The sequence below is a fragment of the Salvia hispanica genome, chromosome 1 (assembly GCF_029641045.1).
Source record: "Salvia hispanica isolate PSC_SH4W2 chromosome 1, Shi_PSC_v1, whole genome shotgun sequence".
Taxonomy (NCBI): Eukaryota; Viridiplantae; Streptophyta; class Magnoliopsida; order Lamiales; family Lamiaceae; genus Salvia; species Salvia hispanica.
Window position 1 is genome coordinate 12,594,523 of NC_142692.1, and position 20,205 is coordinate 12,614,727.

The window sequence follows — 20,205 nt, forward strand, 5'->3', positions numbered from 1 at the left end:
CTAACTTCGTTTATATACAGTTGTACACCATTGTGACAAAGCCTCAGTCTGCGGACACCAACACACTTTGTGCTAAGTTTTGTAACATCGTGGAAGATGAGGTGAATGGAGTTTCAAATTTCAAATGGGCAGACGTGCAAACGGTACGATTCATGAATAAAGGAACTTCTGCTCAATATTTAGAATGTCATTTTATGTCGCATATTGTGTCATTGAATAGGTCTTCTTCCCAATATGTGCGAACGAACACTACTATGCTGTATGTATTTGCTTTCAAAGAAGAGCTATCGTTGTAATAGACAACTTCAAAAATGGGGACGATAACGATCTTACAAAGAACTACGGTGACATTCCAGAGACACTGGTTAGTGTTTTGGACTTGTTATAGAATTTTTTTTATCTAGAAATCATAGATCTCTTAACTGTGTTTTTGTGTATGCAGAGGATGTTTTTTTGTCACTATTTGACACAGATCGGCCTTGTACAACAATGCAAAACAATTTCCTCTGCCAGAATAGAGAGGATGGCAATGTCGTGGACAATGGCGGATCAGGGATCGATAGCCGTGGGGTCGGATCGGACAAGACAAAAAATATAGTAATATTTAAATAATTATAATTTAATAAAAAATATTAAAATTTATAATCTCCCCATCCCATAAAAAAATATCCCTTCTATTTTTGGTAACTTCTTTCTCTCTTATAAGGTGGGTCTCATTCTTCAATAACAATACTATAATTATTTTTTTTGCCTTTTACTTTATCAATTGCTCATTAATTATAGTGTCATTCCAAATGTCATTATTTTGTTAGAAAGGAGGGAGTATATAACCGAGAACCGAAAATATATCGGTTAGGGCTGGGAAAAGAAGGTTCGGGTTCGGTTTCGGTTAGGGGGATTACTCAATTCTCGGTTCTCGGTTCTAACCGAGAACCAACAGGTTAGAACCGAATAACCGCTTAATTTTAATATTTAATTTTATATTTTTTATACATTGATTTTAGAAGAGTAAAAAAGGAAAAGTGTAAAGGGTTAAAAACCCTACTGTAATATATGGTAAAACCGCCGCTGCATACACCTCTCTCCCTCACGGCCTCACCCTTCTCTCCCACTGGAACCGTTCTCTTCACTCGTCACCGCTGCTAGCCTGCTCTCAACGAGGAGGCGACAACTCCGTTTCCATTCTCTTCTCTCAACGCCGTTGTTCGAACTTAAAGGTATGCATGTAATATGTACATAGTTGAATTGAGGTTTCGAATTGTAACTATGATAGTTTAGTTTTGGATTGTAATTATTTCGAAATTCAGCATACCTGCGCAGTGCATCGTAGATTAACTTGTCTAATTATGGAATAAGAATACTATAAATATGATTTAGACTTAAACATATTGTTATACTCATGCAGATTAGTCAATAGCGGATTAGGAAATACAGTAGGAATTTAGTAATATATTTTGAACTCAACTGATCAAACTTAATATTTAAATAATTTAATTTCATTGGATGTTTAGTCTTTCGTCTTTAGAATTTAAGAAAATATGTATGTGAAGTAATTCATCATGATTCATGCATTCATGATATATATGATTCATGCATTCATGATTCTTAACATCAAATTTGAATAATTTATATCTGTATTGCATAATACACCATGTCTGAATCTCTCATTCAAGCAATAGCTAGCAATCAGCCAGAGCTCAATGTGGAGACGTTAGAAGATATTGAAATAGAAGAACTCGGGGAAGGCAATGCAGCTGCAACGAAAGAAAAAGAGAATGAGAAGTCAAAAAAACGCAAAACAGGAGCACCTGCAGAGAGGTCTAATGTGTGGGATTTATTTGAGAAAATTAATGTTGATATAGGAGATCCTCCCGTGCAAGTTCGAAAAGGAAAATGTAAGATGTGTCACACGTTGATTGCCGCTAACCCGAAGTTGAATGGCACCTCCGCAATGTGGAAGCATCATGCTTCGTGTTTGAAGAAACAACAAGCAGGACAGACCCAAATGAAGCTCAACCAAGAAGGATCGGGGTCCCTCATTAGTTGGAGATTCAATCAAACCGCGGCTAGGATAGCTTTCTGCAAGTATATTATCCTTGATGAGCTTCCCTTCAGAGCCGTGGAGAAAGAAGGATTTAAGCTTTTCGTGGCAGAAATATGTCCTATGTTTCAAATCCCGAGCAGATATACGGTGCGAGCTGATTGCGTGAAGATGTTTTTGCAACAGAAGGAGATAATGAAAGTGTTTTTTAGTAAACCAGGCATGGGAAGAGTGTCATTAACCACAGACTGTTGGACTGCCATCAATAACACAAATTTCATGTGTGTTACAGCACATTTCATTGACAAAGAGTGGAGGTTGCAAAAGAGAATTATCAATTGACAGTCATAGTGGGAAGAGTATTGGTGAGCTACTGGTAGATGTTGTAACACAATGGCGTTTACCAAGATTGTTTTCTTGCACCCTAGACAACGCTGCAGCCAATGATTTAGCAATGAAACGCGTGCACTCCAAGCTCAATGCAAGAAACATCCTTGCTGCCAATGGTCAATACCTTCATCAGCGATGCGTTGCCCATATAATCAATTTGGTAGTTGATGAAGGATTGGAAGATATAAGCATGTCTGTGATACAAGTTAGAGAAGCTGTGAAATGGATAAAGGCTTCACCAAGTAGATCTCGCTACTTCAAGGAGATAGCCAAGATAGCTAATGTTGATACCTCAAAGTTCTTGTGCATGGATGTGCCTACCAGGTGGAACTCAACCTACTTGATGCTTGAGGCGACGTTGCCATATGAGCCGGCTATGAGGTTGTTTCAAACCTTGAATCCTGATTTTGCTAGTGACTTGAAGGAAAGGAAGCACAAAAAAATGTCAATTGGTGTTCATACTGAACTCGATTGGATTGAAGTGAAGAGGATGTGTGGTTTTCTCGAACAGTTCTACAATCTTACTCGTCTAGTCTCCGGCTCCCACTATGTCACATCGCATCAAGTTCTCATGGAGCTGTGTGACATGATTAGTCTCATAACAGACTTGGAAGAGGATGAAGACGATGGTCTTAGAAACATGGCCATGAGGATGAGATTGAAGATTGGTAAGTATTGGCTAGAGGAAACTGAGCTAAATCCGAAGATGAACAAAATCCTTTACATTGCTGTCATGTTAGATCCCAGGCAAAAGATGAAGCATGTAGAACATTGTTTAAAGTTGGTGTATGGTAGCACACGAGCAAATGAATTGCTGGAGGAGTTGAATAAGCAGATCTATGATTTATATGAGGCGTACAAGGCAGAAATGGCTCCAATATTGGGTCAAACACAACCACGAAAAACAACACAAAATGCCCCAGTAACAAATAGATCAGCGAATCTGCGCTTTCTTGGCAAAGGAAAAAAATATTCTCTCGGAGTTATTAACAACAATGTTGCAAATATGTCTGACCAGATGGAGCTCACTCGATACCTCTCAGACAGTCTATATGTGATGACTGAGGATGAAGTTGACAATTTTGACATCCTTGAGTGGTGGAAGAAATACACAGCGGCCTTTCCTATTATGTCGGAGATGGCAAGAGATATCCTAGCTATTCCTATATCTAGTGTTGCCTCTGAAGCGGCATTTAGCATGGGAGGTCGTTTTCTTTCGCCATTTAGAAGCTCTTTGACTCCGAGGGTGGTAGAGGCTTTGTTATGCGCCGAAGATTGGTTGAGGTCCAGCAACTGTTTTATCAAAGATGAAGAAGGAGACCCAGAAACAGCTATCGATAAGCATTACGATGATTGTGAGTTTTTAATATTATTAGTAATTTTGTATTTCTATTAGTTCTTCATTTTTTGAATACTTATTCGTATCTCAATTTTGTGACACTCGCAGTGGTGAAGGAACTACAAAATCTTGGCATAGTGTCAACCAATGAGACGCCTTCATCTGCCGGAATTGAAGTGTGAATGTTGACGAATGATGATTGTGATTTTTGAATATTTGGAGTTTGAATCTTTGATCATTTTGATGAATGATGATGGTTTGCATTGGTTTGAGACTTTAGTTTTGTTGACTTTGTTGGATTTTTGGTTTTTACATTGGTTTTAGACTTTGTTGGATTTTTGGTTTTTAATGATGGAATGGAATCATTGTTTTTGTCCTTTTGATTATTGACTTATTTCTTGTTTAGCTATTTGCATATTTATGTTTGATGTTTTTTGGTTCATATTGATGTTGTTGTTTGTGATATTGTTGTTTTAAATTTATGAAGTTTAATTGTCGAGTACTGTAGGTTCCAATATTAATTAACAAAGTTTTTCTTTTTAATTACACGAAATACATTATTTATTTATATTTTTACCTGCATTTAACAAAAATAGCTCGTAGCGCAGGTGGTGAGCTCTGTTGGAACTCTTCTTCTCCATCAATGTCACCCAGGATCGACTCCTACCAAGAGCAGGCTCATTATTTTTTTTTTTACAGAAAATATATTGCACTTAGTTCGGTTCCTTCAGTGGAACCGAAGACCGAACCGATCGGTTCCTCAAAGAACCAAACCGACAAAAGGTTCGGTTCCGGTTCTGGATTTCGGAAAAAATGAGAGTCGGTTAACCGACTAATCGGTTCGGTTCTAACCGAACCGACCGAATCCCCAGCCCTAATATCGATTATGTATACTCCATTTTTTGCAAGATAGTTGACATCAATAAATATACACATTCTGCAAACAACTAAAAATTGTTTCATTAAACATTATTTACAATAATTTGGATATATTTTTTAAAAGTATAAAAATCATGATATATCCAACCATTTATCCTTGGTAACTATAACACTTTTAATTAGTCTCATTAAGGTTAAGATAAGTAAAATAATGAATTCAATAAAAAATGTTAATAAGAGAAAAAATAGAGAATATAAGAGCATCCACAATGAGGCGGACGATGCATCGTCCGCCCTTAGTCCTCCATTGCAGCAACCCGCGGACTATGCCCATTCCTTAGTCCGCGGACTATGCATCGTCCGCGGACTATGCACACATTTTTGCATAGTCCGACCTATAGTCCGCCCCATTGCAAGGGGGACGGACTGTAGGGCGGACTATGGACACATTTTTTTTTTTTTTTTTTCTTTTTTTTATATTTTCTTCTATATATATAACCAATTTTTTTACTTCATTTCACACATTTCACTTTACTCTCTTCCCCATCTCAATTCTCTCTAAATTCAATAATGAATTCCGACGATTTCCATATTTGCAAGCATAAAATATAAAAAATAAAAAATAAATACTGACAATATGATATGCCTTTAATTTGTGGTGTTTTTATATTTTTATTCTTGCAAATTGATATATTTGCAAACATAAAAAATAGGATTAATGAATTTTTGTAGTGTTTAAATATTCAAATAATAAGTAAAATGCTTAGGGCGGGGCTTAGGGCGGGCTATAGTCCGCCCCATTGCAGGTGGAAGAGGCGGAGGATAAAATGCTGATGTGGCGGTGCATAGGGCGGGGCTTAGGGCGTCATATAGTCCGCCCCATTGTGGATGCCCTAACAATTATTGATTAATATACTATAAATTGAAAAAATAAAATACTAGTAATGATCTTATTACATGAAACTGTAAAAGATTCAATTTAAAAGACTTGAGTTAATGTTGGAAATTATGTTAATGTTGAAACTTAAAATAAAGCTACCGCTAAATTTCAAAAGAAAACTTAAATTACCATTGGAACTTGTATTACTAGAATATAAGCCGAAAATGAAACGGGTTCTAAGTTAATCAACAATTAAAAAATATAAAAAAAGAGGAACGCCCAGTTTAGGAGCCCATTTCACAGAAAACTTATGAAAAACTCTTTCTGAGCATAAGCGCCGTCGGGTTCTGGATATAGAGGATGGGGCAGATACGTGAAGGTGGTGGGGTCAGCAGCTGATGGAGGGCGTTTTCCGGCCACTCTCCGGAGCATACGGTGGGGTCGGCCGACCCCGTATGACCCACCTAGATCCACCGCTGGCCGTGGAGGACAACAACTAATGCTGAAGATTGTGGGGTCTTTCTGATGAGGCACATGAAAACGTATAAAGGCGAGCGCGTTGAATATTGGAATTGTGGGCTAAAAAAAAACTAGCAAAGGAGTACTGCAGAGTTTGAGGGCAAAATACTGTTCAGCTTTGATGAATGCAATAATCAGTCACGAATGCATCCACAACAAGCTGATCACATCAAGATACTACGTAGAGGCAAGCAAAAACAATCACATCGATGTTGAAAATATGATAGCAGAGTACCTAAAGAAGAAGTGATGTAATAGTTTGTTAGTGTCTGGGGTAGAGATACAACCGTAGTTATGAAATTTGTCACTATTTTTCCATGGATTTTAATTATCTGCATGATCTGTGAACCGATATTATACCACTTAGACCATAGTTGAAGATTCTTTTCATTTAGTCTCATTAATTCTATGCATAGATTCATTGGATAAACTACTTTGGTTCAGCAAAAGCATGAATAAACTTCATCAGATAAACAAACTGTTCAAAACAACGATTTACTGATAAAGGTATATTGTACAGTTCGGAACATATTAAACTAAATTGATTAACTTTAGAAATTAATCAACGACAAGAATCACAATAATCCAAAATAGCAATAAAATATCATACTAGATGAAAAACTATTCATCCTAACACTAGATAAGTCCATACACGTAAACCATAAAAACCGAATAGGCTAAATAACTCTTTTATTATTAGCTAAAATTAATCAAAACATGGATATGTTGGCCGAGTGCAGTTCTTAGATTATTATAAGATAAACGTCTACAATACGTAATGAATCAATAAATTTACAACCAGTAATTGTTCTACTGGGGGGTGCATAAACATGGTTATCCGATGAATTAAATTTACTGCAAGATGATCACAACATTTTATGTGACAAAATAAGACATCAAGAAACAAAATTACATAAAGAGAACATTATGTCTGACAAAATATTCATTGTGACGTTAGATAAGTTCATCCTCAAATCATGAAAACATAGCAAAAAAAAAAAAAAAAAAAAAAATTCATCGTTGCTTAAATCATATTCATCTAATGTCAAAAGGGATTCACATAATTTTAATATAAAAAAGTTGAAAAATTGAGTCATTACATCAAGACATAGAGACTTAAGGAACTACTTTTTTTTTGCTTCTCCTTAATCTTTTTGCAATTTCTTGCATCATGATTACCAACCTCACCTCATTCGGCACATTTACGACCAGGCTTCGCCTTTAGCTTCATGGCTTGCTCAAGGTGTGTAAGAGGCCGTCTTCCTGAACCCTTGGTTTTGATAACTTCGGGAGGATGGACATCTATTTCGCTAGGGGCTTGAGACCCATAAAAATTCTCAATCATTTGCCTCTTATGACTGATAGACAATACGAGCCCTTCAGCAATAATTTGTCTAAATGCACGAATTTGGTCAATGTTTCCCTTAATAGTTTGTGCAACCTCAAAATAATCACCATGCATATCCCTTCATTCCTGGGCTGCCTCATCGACAATGAGAGCAGTTTCAATATCGTCAACAAAACCACAATGTACAGGCTTGACAAAATTAGACTTCAACCAACGTCCTCCATGTAAGTGACCGAGAACCAACTTCAATTTTTTGTTTCGTGAGACCAAAAAATGTGGCTGCATACGAGTCCAAGTCTCTGTAATACTTTACACCCACATGCATATGAATCGCTAGAGACGGAATAAGACACGGACCAGTCCTTAGAGAACTTGTCATTGATCACATATATTTCAGTGTCATCCTCTATTGAAGTCTTTACCACGGTGCAAATATCAATTGCTTCCTCAATCTCTTCCTGAATTGCCTTAAAACCACCGTCACTGTAGATTGTTGACGCATGTCTCTCAAGTGCAGAATTTGTTTTCAACATTGGGGTAGTGTTGGAGTCATGATATTCAAACCTGTTGCTATTGCTGCGTTGGGAAGCCAACGCATTGTTGTAATTCATAAGAAACTCGACTAGATTACAAGTAGACTTGGTGTACCTCTTGAAGAAACTGTTCTGAGACTCAGATACAGAGGTGGTCTTAATCAATGAACTCATTGGAAAATCCCTGAAGTATGCTGGAACCTGTTTAATCATCGCATATGTAAATAGATTCATCCTTACCTCAAAATAGTCCATACTTGAGAAAATTTGTATAGCATAGTATTACGAGGAAATAAAAACAGTTTTATGATATTGACATACCCAAAATTTTCGATTGGCAAACATTGTCGAAAACCACTCGTTGTTTGTAAGACCGTATTTTTCCATAATTTTGTGACAGGTTTCTTCGAACTCTTCAGGCTCTATCAACTCCGACCACACACATTTATTTAAGTCCTTCTTCAAATCCTCATTGTGGAACTGATTCTTGGGCAATTTTTCAACGACCTTAAACATGATGTGCCACATGAACCATCGATGTCTTGTATCAACTAGAACACTGTCGACAGCCACCTTCATTCTCAAATCCTGATCAGTAATTTATCAATTTGGGAGCAGCGCCCATGCATTTAATGAACCTTTCGAACAACCATTTGAATGAAGGAGCATTCTCTTTCGATAACAATCCAGCACCAAATGTAACGGGTCTGCCACGATTGTTTTTGCCCGTGAATGGTGCAAAAATCATACAATACCTACATTCCATCACATATGGATGAAATCAGTTCACAATGACATCAACAAAAACTACTTAAAAAAATAATAAGGTACACCGGCAAAAAGCTTCTAAATATGTTTCAGCACACATATCATAGTGGACAGCAGTAATTATGTTAAATCACCTGGAATATAAACTGTAACATCCCAAATCAATTAAATCATATACTATATTTTATGTAGGTGTATATTAGCTTTGTAAAATAAATATATTACGGGAGTATATGATACAGTAGCCTTGTAACAACCCAAATCAATTAAATCATATACTATATTTTATGTAGGTGTATATTAGCTTTGTAATATAAATATATTACGGGAGTATATGATACAGTAGCCTATATGTTATTTTATTTTATTTTATTATTAATTGAATTAAGTATATTAAATGATATAAGACATGAAAGATTAATTATATACATTTGACTGAATATTTATGAAAGTATTTTTACGATGGAGATGAATACAAAATCTGTAAATTACATCAATGTATTATATAAAAATATAATTAAGGTGATGCAAATATATATAGCATGTAATTTGGAAATGCATTAATATTTTTATAGTCAACCGATAGTCTCCATGCATGTTACGAGATATGTAACTTCATTTAATTAGTAAGAGAATTAAATATAAAGCTCCTAGACGATAGACATACAAATTGCTTCTCCGATTAAATAAAACGTCACGTCCACGTGTGATCATAAAATTTTGCATGCTGTGCTATTATATAAATAAAGCAAAGTTTTATACTAATAATAATAAAAAAGAATATTAAAATCGATACTCAGTTTAGCCGACTTTGGCCTCAATAAATAGTTAGTGTAGGAGAGGGAGAATTTATTCAAGAAAATCATGTGTTCTTAAAGTTATTATAAAATGCTATGGTACTCAATTCTTTAAGAATTGATTAGCTTTGTAAGAGTGTGGAATAACAATAGAGCTGAGAAACACGTCGACTTATAGAAAAAGGAAGAAGAAAGCCAGAGAGAGCAGGTCCAGGAGAGATAGATCAAGGGTGTAAATCAAAAGGTGAAATAAAGAATCAGAGTAGACTTATTATATTAACTCAGGTGTGTATAAATCACACTTTTAATTTTACATGTTTTATGTGTTTCTTTGCTAAGTGTTAAATAATGTGAATAATTTAATTATATGATGAAACTCTATTATAATTATGTGTTATTTGATATAATAGATGGTGGAATATGGTATAGATATGTGATTGGTGCTATGGATATATTTTATATATTGTAAATAAATTATATAATAGAAATATGTTTGCACATGGTTTTGGAATTATTTGAATCATTAGATTAAAGATGATCTGTGACAGTCTTGCCCTGGGTCTGATATCAATGGCAATGGACCTACGGGTCATATATACAATGGCAATGGACCTTCTGGTCATATATATGTATACAATGGCAATGGGACCTACGGGTCATATATACAATGACAATGGATCTACGGGTCATATATACAATGGCAATGGACCTTCTGGTCATATATATGTATACAATGGCAATGGGACCTACGGGTCATATATACAATGGCAATGGACCTTCTGGTCATATATATGTATACAATGGCAATAGGACCTTCGGGTCATATACAATGGAATCCCAGGCAGATATCAGGCTTGATTTGTCACAGAATAATAAATTGAGTAGAGAGGCATATGCATATGGATCTGAAATTGTTTATGATATTTGATGTTTATTTATATGTGCAGATTTGAAATATTTGTAAATAAGTCTAATAAAAGATGGATTTTGTAATTATAGCATTTAGGTGGTGAAATGATTAATATGTGATTTCTTTATTTTAATTTGTATTTGTTTATCATAAATACATACGTTAGAGGGGTTGGGTGTGACATAAACAATTCATCATTTAACAAAAACACAAACAATAAGAACGACACGATGTTTAATGCATATTGACATAAATAAGCAAAAAGATGGAGCAATCTAAAAAGTGACTACTTATTGGTAGTACCTATTTGTTGAGTAGGTTGTGTCGAAAGACACAATGTCACCATGCAAATGGTAATTGTGCTTGGCAATAGGATCACACCAGAACAAACGTGTAAGCCTGCCCTTAGAGTTTACCTCAAAGTCGTAGGAGAACGACGAACATATCTCCTTCTTCCGCTTCATATCATTCAATACCATTTGCACATCAGCACCATCCACATATGCTCTTAGATCACACCTATAGTTGCGAACCTCGACAATGGTGCATCCGACGTAATCCAAACCACCTAAGACCTCGCTAAGCAGACTAAAAGTCAGCGTGGGACCGATATTTGCACTTGCGCAATCTGCTATGAATTTCTGATGAACTAGGTCGATATTGCGATTGAGCCTCATAAATCGCTTATGACGTAATTGAACCATATCGTGATTATGTCTCTCTTCAAACCGTTTAACAACATAACCAATACCCTTACAAAACTTAAAAGCAACTTTAGCCTTACAAAGACACTTTCTAGAGGAATGTCTACGTTTAGCCTCGGGCTGTTTATGGTTCACTCGCTTCTCACCTTCTCTACTACACACAACGTATAGCCATGTAACCAGATCTCCAACCCTTTTAGATCCATGTTTACAGGTGTCAAACCCTACGTTCTGTGCATATTTATTGTAGAAGACAGTAGCATCATCCAAGGTATGAAAAACCTGGCCAATGTGTGGCTTCATTTGGGAAGGACATTCAGGGATGTATGACACTGAGATAAAAAAAAAGTATGCAATTTATTTCATCCAGTTTGAAATATATTTCATACCTACGATCAAAATAATACATCAAGATATTCTATGCAAGAAATATTCACTGCGATAAAAAGGAGAAATATTCCAACTACCTGGCTCTAATTCTTCATCCTCGGATGATTCGGAGTCAGAATCAAAAAGTGAGCCGCCAACCGGAGATTATAACTCGTCGAATATTGACCCATGATTGTCGTCAATATTTTCTGTAGAAGTAGTTCCACGTATGTTTGCTGCTTCGGGAGAAAATTCAGTTGAGTGAAAAGGGTTGCTCGAGTCGTCCATTGATGTACTGGTAAAGGCCGTTCCAGGCGTAAAGCTGTTTGAACAATCCATACAACCAAATAACACGAAGAAGTAGAGAGACGATAGCTGAAGATTGCAAATGAATGGAATTGGAGATTTATTTGATACAGAGAGATTGAACTGTGCAACTGGATATATAGAGTGCAACTGGTATATTGGCAGATTCAATGGCTGAAGAGTAGATTAGAATCGTGTGAATATCATTGCCATATTAATGTGTCTGAATATTTTTGCAGATTGAATTGCAAATGAAGAGTGCATTAGAATCATGTGCAAATCATTTCCATATTAACTTGTCTGAAATCAAGTAAAATAAAATAACTGTCAAAGTTACAATTACAAAATAAGCCCCCCACACGTTACTTGCATAATATTTTTTACTAATATTTGAGAGAATTAATAATGACCATAAGATTATAAAATGGGTGGACAAGATTTGTTCTCTAGTTCGGTCATTAAAATTGGTTCGACATTGAATATAATCCTATATATATATATATATAAGGATGTGATCAAATGAAAACCATATATATAATGAAAACTCAAAACTTTAATCCTAGCCACTAATTATTTCTAATCAACGATTGATATTATTCCAGATTAAAATGTCAATAACTTATCTGAATTTATCAACAGAGGGTATAATAGACATATTATAATATGGTGAATCATTTAATCCAGATTTGGTCGATCTCTCTCCCCCACTAATCACGTAATTAAAGTTTCAATTCCTTCCCTCATTTCAATTTTTCTCCTTTTCTTCGTTGTCTCTTATTTTCATCGAAAAAATTGCTTGAATTTTGCATTGAAATTGCGTTGATTCTTTGTTGATGTTGAATTTTGTGTTGAAATCGTGTTGATTTAATGTTGATTCTAAAATTTGTGTGAAGATTTTTTGTTGAATTTGTGTTGAATCGATCATGTTGCTTTTTTGTTGAATTCTGAAATCTGGGTTGATTTTTTGCGCTGAAATTTCGTTGATTCTTTTATTCTGTTGTTGATGATTTTTTGCGTTGAAATTACGTTAATTCTTTTGTTCTGCTGATATTGAATATTTTGTTGAAATCGTATTGATTCTAAAATATATATTGATTTTTTGTAGATTTATTGTTGAATTTGTGTTGAATCGATCGCGTTGCTTTTTTGTTGAATTTTGAAATTTGTGTTGATCTTTTGTGCTTAAATTTCGTTGATTCTTTTGTTCTGTTCTCGTTGATTTTTTGCGTTGATTCTTTTGTTCTGCTGATGTTGAATATTTTATTGAATTCGTATTGATTCTATGTTGATTCTAAAATTTGTATTGATTCTAAATGTTTTGTTGAAATCATATTGATTCTATGTAAAGCTCCTTTTGATGATGTGAATATTTTAGTTTTGGAAGCTGAGAGAGAAATTAGGAACGCAAGAATCGTTCAGAAACTTAACTTACAAAAATACCCTCTGTTGACAAAATACATGCTCTTGTTGAGATAGAAATTCTACGCAATATTAACCACAAATCTTTATAATTAATAGCTAGGATTAAAGTTTTGAGTTTTCATTATATATATGGTTTTCATTATATCACTACCCTATATATATATATATATATATATATATATAGAGAGAGAGAGAGAGAGAGTTGCATTATCCACAAATCCACTCTTAAAGACCGAACCACCGAACCATACCAAATTAGGGTTTTTAGATCTAATTTTTAATGGATGAGATACACAAATTTATAAATTATTTTCGCCTTCATCACGAGCCTATTTTAATTCATCCGAAGGTAAATAAGTCATACTAACATGTTACGAAGATTTAACTTCATTCCAGAAGGTTTTTACTTCATTACAATAGGATTATTACTTCATTCCAGTACGTAAATGCGGTTTCGCCGTCGCGTGCCATTCTTCTCTCTACAATATCTATCACCACCTCCACGGTGCTGATATGATTTAATAAACACATGGAATAATGTAATAAATTATTGGAATGAAGTATGTGTAGAGCATTTGAAATCCTATTGGAATGAAGTAAAAATCTTATCCAATGAAGTAATAATGTTTCTGAATGAAGTAATAAACCCACTTGAATAAATTGCATTTTAAAATGTTAATCAAGTAAAAACTCAAGTCAATGAATTTGAATGAAGCATATGGTGAATCATTTCAAAACCTACTGGAAGCAAGTAAAAACATGTTGTAGTTTCAAGGTATTACGTACGGAATGAAGTAATATACCTATACAATGAAGTAAAATGAGCTTGTAATGAAGCAGAAAAAATTTACACAGCAGCACATCTCATCAAAAACACTAGATCTAATGGCTCAAATTTGGTCTCTAGTTCGGTCTTTAAAATTGGTTCGACATTGATCACAACTCTATATATATACTTGTTTTGATCATCTCCCTATATATATATATATATATATATATATATATATATATATATATATATATATATTTCATTCAAATTCATTGACGTGGGTTTTTGCTTGATTAACATTTAAAAATACAATTTATTCAAGTGAGTTTATTACTTCATTCAGTAACGTTATTACTTCATTGGATAAGATTTTTACTTCATTCCAGTAGGACTTCAAATGCTTCTACACATACTTCATTCCAATAATTTATTACATTATTCCATTTGTTTATTAAACCAATATTAGCGCCATGGCGGTGGTGATAGATATTGTAGAGAGAAAGAACGGCACGCGACGGCGAAACCACATTTACGTACTGGAATGAAGTAAAAACCTACTAGAATGAAGTAATATATTCTGGAACGAAGTTAAATCTTCCTAACATGTTAGTATGAATTATTTACCTTCGGATGAATTAAAATAGGCTCGTGATGAAGGCGAAAATAATTTATAAATTTATGTATCTTATCCATAAAAAACTAGATCTAAAAGCCCTAATTTGGTAGGGTTCGGTGGTTCGGTCTTTAAGAGTGGATTTGTGGATAATGGGACTCTATATAGATATATATATATATATATATATAGATATATATATATATATATAGGGGTTTGTTAGGGTCCTTACAGCATCTTAGTGTAAAACACAGCACTAATCACAGCCCTTGGATCATTAGATTGGATGGTTGTGATTAGTTACATTATCATACTAAAAATCTACATTATTAGCCGAGGTACATTATTAGACTAGAAATGTACATTGTAAGACTAAAACTGTACATTATTAAACTAAAATGCTACATTATTATCCGAGCTACATTATTAGTCTAAAATTCTACATCATTAGATGACACGTGGCATTAATCTAACCGTTAGATCATAAGATCCAATGGACTGCAAGTGTTTTGAGTTTTACTTATACTTAGCGTTCTGACCTCAATACATCCCTATATATATATAGTATATATATATATATATATATATAGAGAGAGAGAGAGTTGTGATCAATGTCGAACCAATTTTAAAGACCGAACTAGAGACCAAATCTGGGCCATTAGATCTAGTTTTTTTGATGAGATGTGTTGCTGTGAAAAAATTTTCAGCTTCATTACAAGCCCATTTTACTTCATTATATAGGTTTATTACTTCATTCTGTACTTCAAATGCTTCTACACATACTTCATTCCAACAATTTATTACATTATTCCATGTGTTTATTAAACCATATTAGCGCCATGGCGTTGGTGATAGATATTGTAGAGAGAAAGACCGACACGCAACGGCGAAACCACATTTACCTACTGAAATGAAGTAAAAACCTACTGGAATGAAGTAAAAACCCACTAGAATGAAGTAAAAACCTACTAGAATGAAGTAATATATTCTGGAACGAAGTTAAATCTTCGTAACATGTTAGTATGACTTATTTACCTTCAGATGAATTAAAATAGGCTCGTGATGAAGGCGAAAATAATTTATAAATTTATGTATCTTATCCATAAAAAACTAGATCTAAAAGCCCTAATTTGGTAGGGTTCGGTGGTTCGGTCTTTAAGAGTGGATTTGTGGATAATGGGACTCTATATATATATATATATATATATATATATAGTGAGTTAGGCTCCTTTGCACCCTAAGTGTCTTATTTCCTTCTTAATCTCAGCCCTTGGATCCTTAAATTGGATGGTTGTGATCAATGCATTATTAGTCTATAATGTTGCATTATTAGCCGTTGTGCATTATTAGAATGCAAATGTGCATTATTAGTCTATAATGTTGCATTATTAGCCGTTGTGCATTATTAGAATGAAAATTTGCGTTATTAAATGACACGTGGCATTAATCTAACCGTCAGATGACAAAATCGTGGGGCTAGGATTAAGAAAGAAAAAGGACAAAAGATATGAAAAGGATTTGAATACATCCCTATATATATATATATATATATATATATATATATATAGATTTGTGTTAAAATGACAACCCCTCTTAAAATGACACCGTGACACCGCTTATACAACAATATTACAAACGCTAAACAACAATATTACAAACACTATACAGCAATCTATTGATGTATAGTGTGTCGGATATTGCTGGACAAGAAATATTGCTGGTTAAAGACCAGCATATTGTTGACCGTCTTTTTCCAGATTTTTTTTGCCACGTGGCAGCTTATTATTCGTCCACGTGTACAAATGATTGGCTATGAATGGTAGTATGGTGTTATTTTAAGGGGTGGTGGCACCCTAACATGCCCCTATATATATATATATATATATATATATATATAGGGTTTTGATCTATGAAGACCAGATTTAAATACAGAAACGCAGAACGCGGTCATACGTAGGGCATTTTTAGGTCATAGTTAGTTTATTTTTAGGTCATGCTAACAAAGCATGACCTAAAATGATCTTAACATGACATAAACTCAAATCTTATAATATGACCTAAAACTGCTTAATTATGACCTTCCGTATTTTTGGTTAATTATTGACCATTAGATCATCTAATCCCAGGGTCAAGATTTGGGCTGCATTTCTTGATTTAAGCACATACTTGTTTTGATCACTCCCCTATATATATATATATATAGAGTAGTGATATAGGGCTGATATTTAGTCATGTATTTGATCCAAATTTTACTTCACTATAAGAATGAATTGGTTCACTATAAGAAGGTCGGGGTAAAATAGTCATTTAACAAATGTAATTGGGGTTAAAACTTTAATTCCTCTCTCATTTCCAAATTCTCCTTTTGCCCGCCATCGCTCTTCTCCTCTTCTCTAAACCTCAAATTCTCACAAAACGCCGATTCACTCTATCGTCGTCATTGCCTTATTCCGTTTTCCTCAACATCCAATTCTCTCATTTCGTCGTCGAATAACGGATTCAAATCAGAAATATTTTTCAAAATGTAAGTTGTCCTACCAATTTCGAATTCAATTTTTATTATTTCTTCAACTGATTTAGATTTCATTTTCTGTAGGTTTTAAATGTTAGAAGAAAATGCAACCGGAGGTCTCGACGGAATACTCCCAGGCTCCGATCGTGAGTAGTTCCTACTTTTTTTTTTAATTTTAATTTACGATATTTTTGTGTATAAAATGTGATTCTAAATGCATAGTTATTTATAATGATGTATATTTTGTTTAACTGTAGAAACTGAAGTATATTTTGTGTAATTGAAGTACCTATTCTTTGTTTACAGTGATGTATATTTTGTTTATAGTGAAGTATGTAAGCCCATTTTACCTATATCGTGATAACATGATTACAGTGAAGTGCTTATATGATTATAGTGATGTATATTTTATTTATAGTGAAGTATGTGAGCTGATCTAGTAGTATATTTTGTTTATGGTGAACTAGTTTGTGCATATAGTGAATGTTTACGGTGAAATATTTTACCTTTATTGTGAACCAAATTATGGTTATAGTGAAGTATATGATGCATTCCTTATAGTGTTCTGTTTTTACATTTCGGTGAAGTATATTAGGCATACAGTGAAGTATATTGTGGTTAAAGTGAAGTATTATGTGCTTATAGTGCACTATTTTTTCATTTTAGTGAAGTAAAACGTGCTTAGAGTGAAGTGTTTGTAATCCATGCTTATAGTGCACTATTTTTTCATCTCAGTGGAGTAAAATGTGCATAGAGTGAAGTATTCCATGATTAGAGTGAAGTGTTTGTGATGCATGCATATAGTGATCTGTTTTTTCATCTGAGTGAAGTAAAACGTGCTTAGAGTGAAGTATTTCATGCTTAGAGTGAAGTGTTTGTGATCCTTGCTTATAGTGCACTATTTGTTCATTTCAGTTAAGTAAAACGTGCTTAGAGTGAAGTATTTCATGGTTAAATTGAAGTGTTTGTGATCCGTGTTTATAGTGCTCTATTTTTTCATCTCAGTTAACTAAAATGTGCATAGAGTGAAGTATTTCATGGTTAGAGTGAAGTGTTTATGATGCATGCTTTTAGTGATCTATTTTTTCATCTCAGTGAAGTAAAACGTGGCTAGAGTGAAGTATTCAATGGTTAGAATGTATAGAGCTTAAAGTGAACTAATAAATGTTAAGAGTGAAGTGTTTTACCTTTGCAGTGAACCAGTTTATGCTTAGAGTGAAGTATACGATATATGTCTTATAGTATTTTGTGTTTTCTGATTTCAGTGAAGTGTATATACCTTAGAGTGAAGTATATGATGATTGTTACTATGGTGAGCGGGAACATGATTGGAAATGTATTTCCTAAAAGAAGCTGCAAGGGAATACTCCAAAGGCTAAGAGCAAAGAATTGCAGCGCATTAATGTTGTTGGAAGCAAACCGTGAGTCATTGAATAACTTGGCGACAACATCAAAACATTATCAAGAATGTAGCAACAACATGAATATAGATGTGGAAAAATGATTGTAAACTACAAGCGTTCATGACCATTTGTATGAAACTGATATGGTTCATAATATGTGTCATTTAGTTCAATATAAAGCTCATCCGTTTCAATAAAATTCAACATTATGTTAGACTATTTACTTCACTGCAGAGCATATTTGCTTCACTATAGAACATATTTACTTCACTGTAATTCATTGTAAAGTTATTATACTTCACTATAAGCATATAATAGTTCACTATATGCACAATATACTTCACTGTAGTGAAAAAATAGTAAACTATAAGACATATTCAATTTACTTCACTATATGCACGATGTAATTCACTAAAAATGAAAAAAACAGTATACTATAAGACATGCACAATATACTTCACTTTATACTCAATATACTTCACTATATGCACAATATACTTCACTTTATGTTCAATCTATTTAGTTCACATATGAATACTTGTTAATTATTAAACAAAATATAGTTCACAACTTAAAATTGTGATATAATAAGTTTTGGTATGAAGTGAACAACTATAGTAGTGAACTAAAACAAGTACGCAGTGAACTACACACGTATGTAAGAAGTGAACTAAAAACAAGTTTGCAACAAAATAAAACTCACTTAACATGTTGTTTATAGTGAAGTAAATGTGATGTTTGATATTTCAGTGAAGAATATTGATTATAGTGTACCGATTTTCATTCCAGTGAAGTATAATGATAGTATAGTGATGTATATAGTGCATATAGTGAAGTAAATATGATGTTTGATATTTGAGTGAAGAATATTTTTTATAGTGCACTGTTTTATCATTTCAGTGACGTATATTAAGTATATAGTGATGTATATTGTGCACATAGTGAAGTATATTCTGCATGCACTATAGTGTACTATTTTTTTATTTCAGTGAAGCATATTGGTCATATAGTGATGCATATGATGTTTATAGTGAAGTAAATATTGTTTGTAGTGAAGTAAATATGATGTTTGATATTTTAGTGAAATAAAGTGAACTAATTTTATCTTAAAGTACACCATCTTCGATCATCTCATAATTCAATTCATGAGATGGTGAAATCAACTCTTGTGATGAAATATTGAATTAGGAAATCCTGAAGTCAACAATTGACAATGGAGAAACCATCGTTTGCAACGCTATACAGATATAGTAGCTCGTGAAATCAACAAGTGAGATTGAGAAATCAGCTCTTGCAGTGAAGATTTCGCAATTTACAATGGAGATTGCTGAGCGTGAGCATATACGATGAAGATTGCAACAAATCAGCATGTGTCTTGCTATATCTTGTTGAAGCATTAAAATTTGTCGAGGAAGAGGGGGTTATATTGTTATTGCAACGCAACGCCACGTCTACGGCGTCGGACACCTCTTAGTGGTTGGCGGCGATGGATGTGAGGGATAAGAAGTTGTAGGAGGCGGAACAGGAGCAAAAGAAGGCAATGGCGCGGGCATGGAGGTCAGCCGGTGCTGCGAGCGGTGGCGGAGCAGAAGAGGGCATCGCCGAGTTTGATTTTGTGTGAGCACTTTTGCGTGAGATTGTGTGGTTCTACCATAAAATTTGGTTTCCAATAATGCTCTTATTCTATTTTTGTTAATTAAATA

At 34.1% G+C, this 20,205-nt stretch overlaps 1 protein-coding gene across 1 annotated transcript; it reads right to left on the bottom strand.

Moving 5' to 3' along the window:
* Window positions 1-7,237: 7,237 nt before the first annotated feature.
* On the bottom strand, window positions 7,238-11,411 carry LOC148933265 (protein FAR1-RELATED SEQUENCE 5-like). Its single transcript, XM_089059799.1, has 5 exons — window positions 10,708-11,411; window positions 8,568-8,684; window positions 8,251-8,488; window positions 7,684-8,130; window positions 7,238-7,471 (listed from the first exon to the last, which is right to left on the bottom strand). Exons 1-5 carry the CDS (start codon window positions 11,409-11,411, stop codon window positions 7,238-7,240), a joined length of 1,740 nt encoding a protein of 579 aa, XP_088915925.1.
* Between the last annotated feature and the right edge of the window lie 8,794 nt (window positions 11,412-20,205).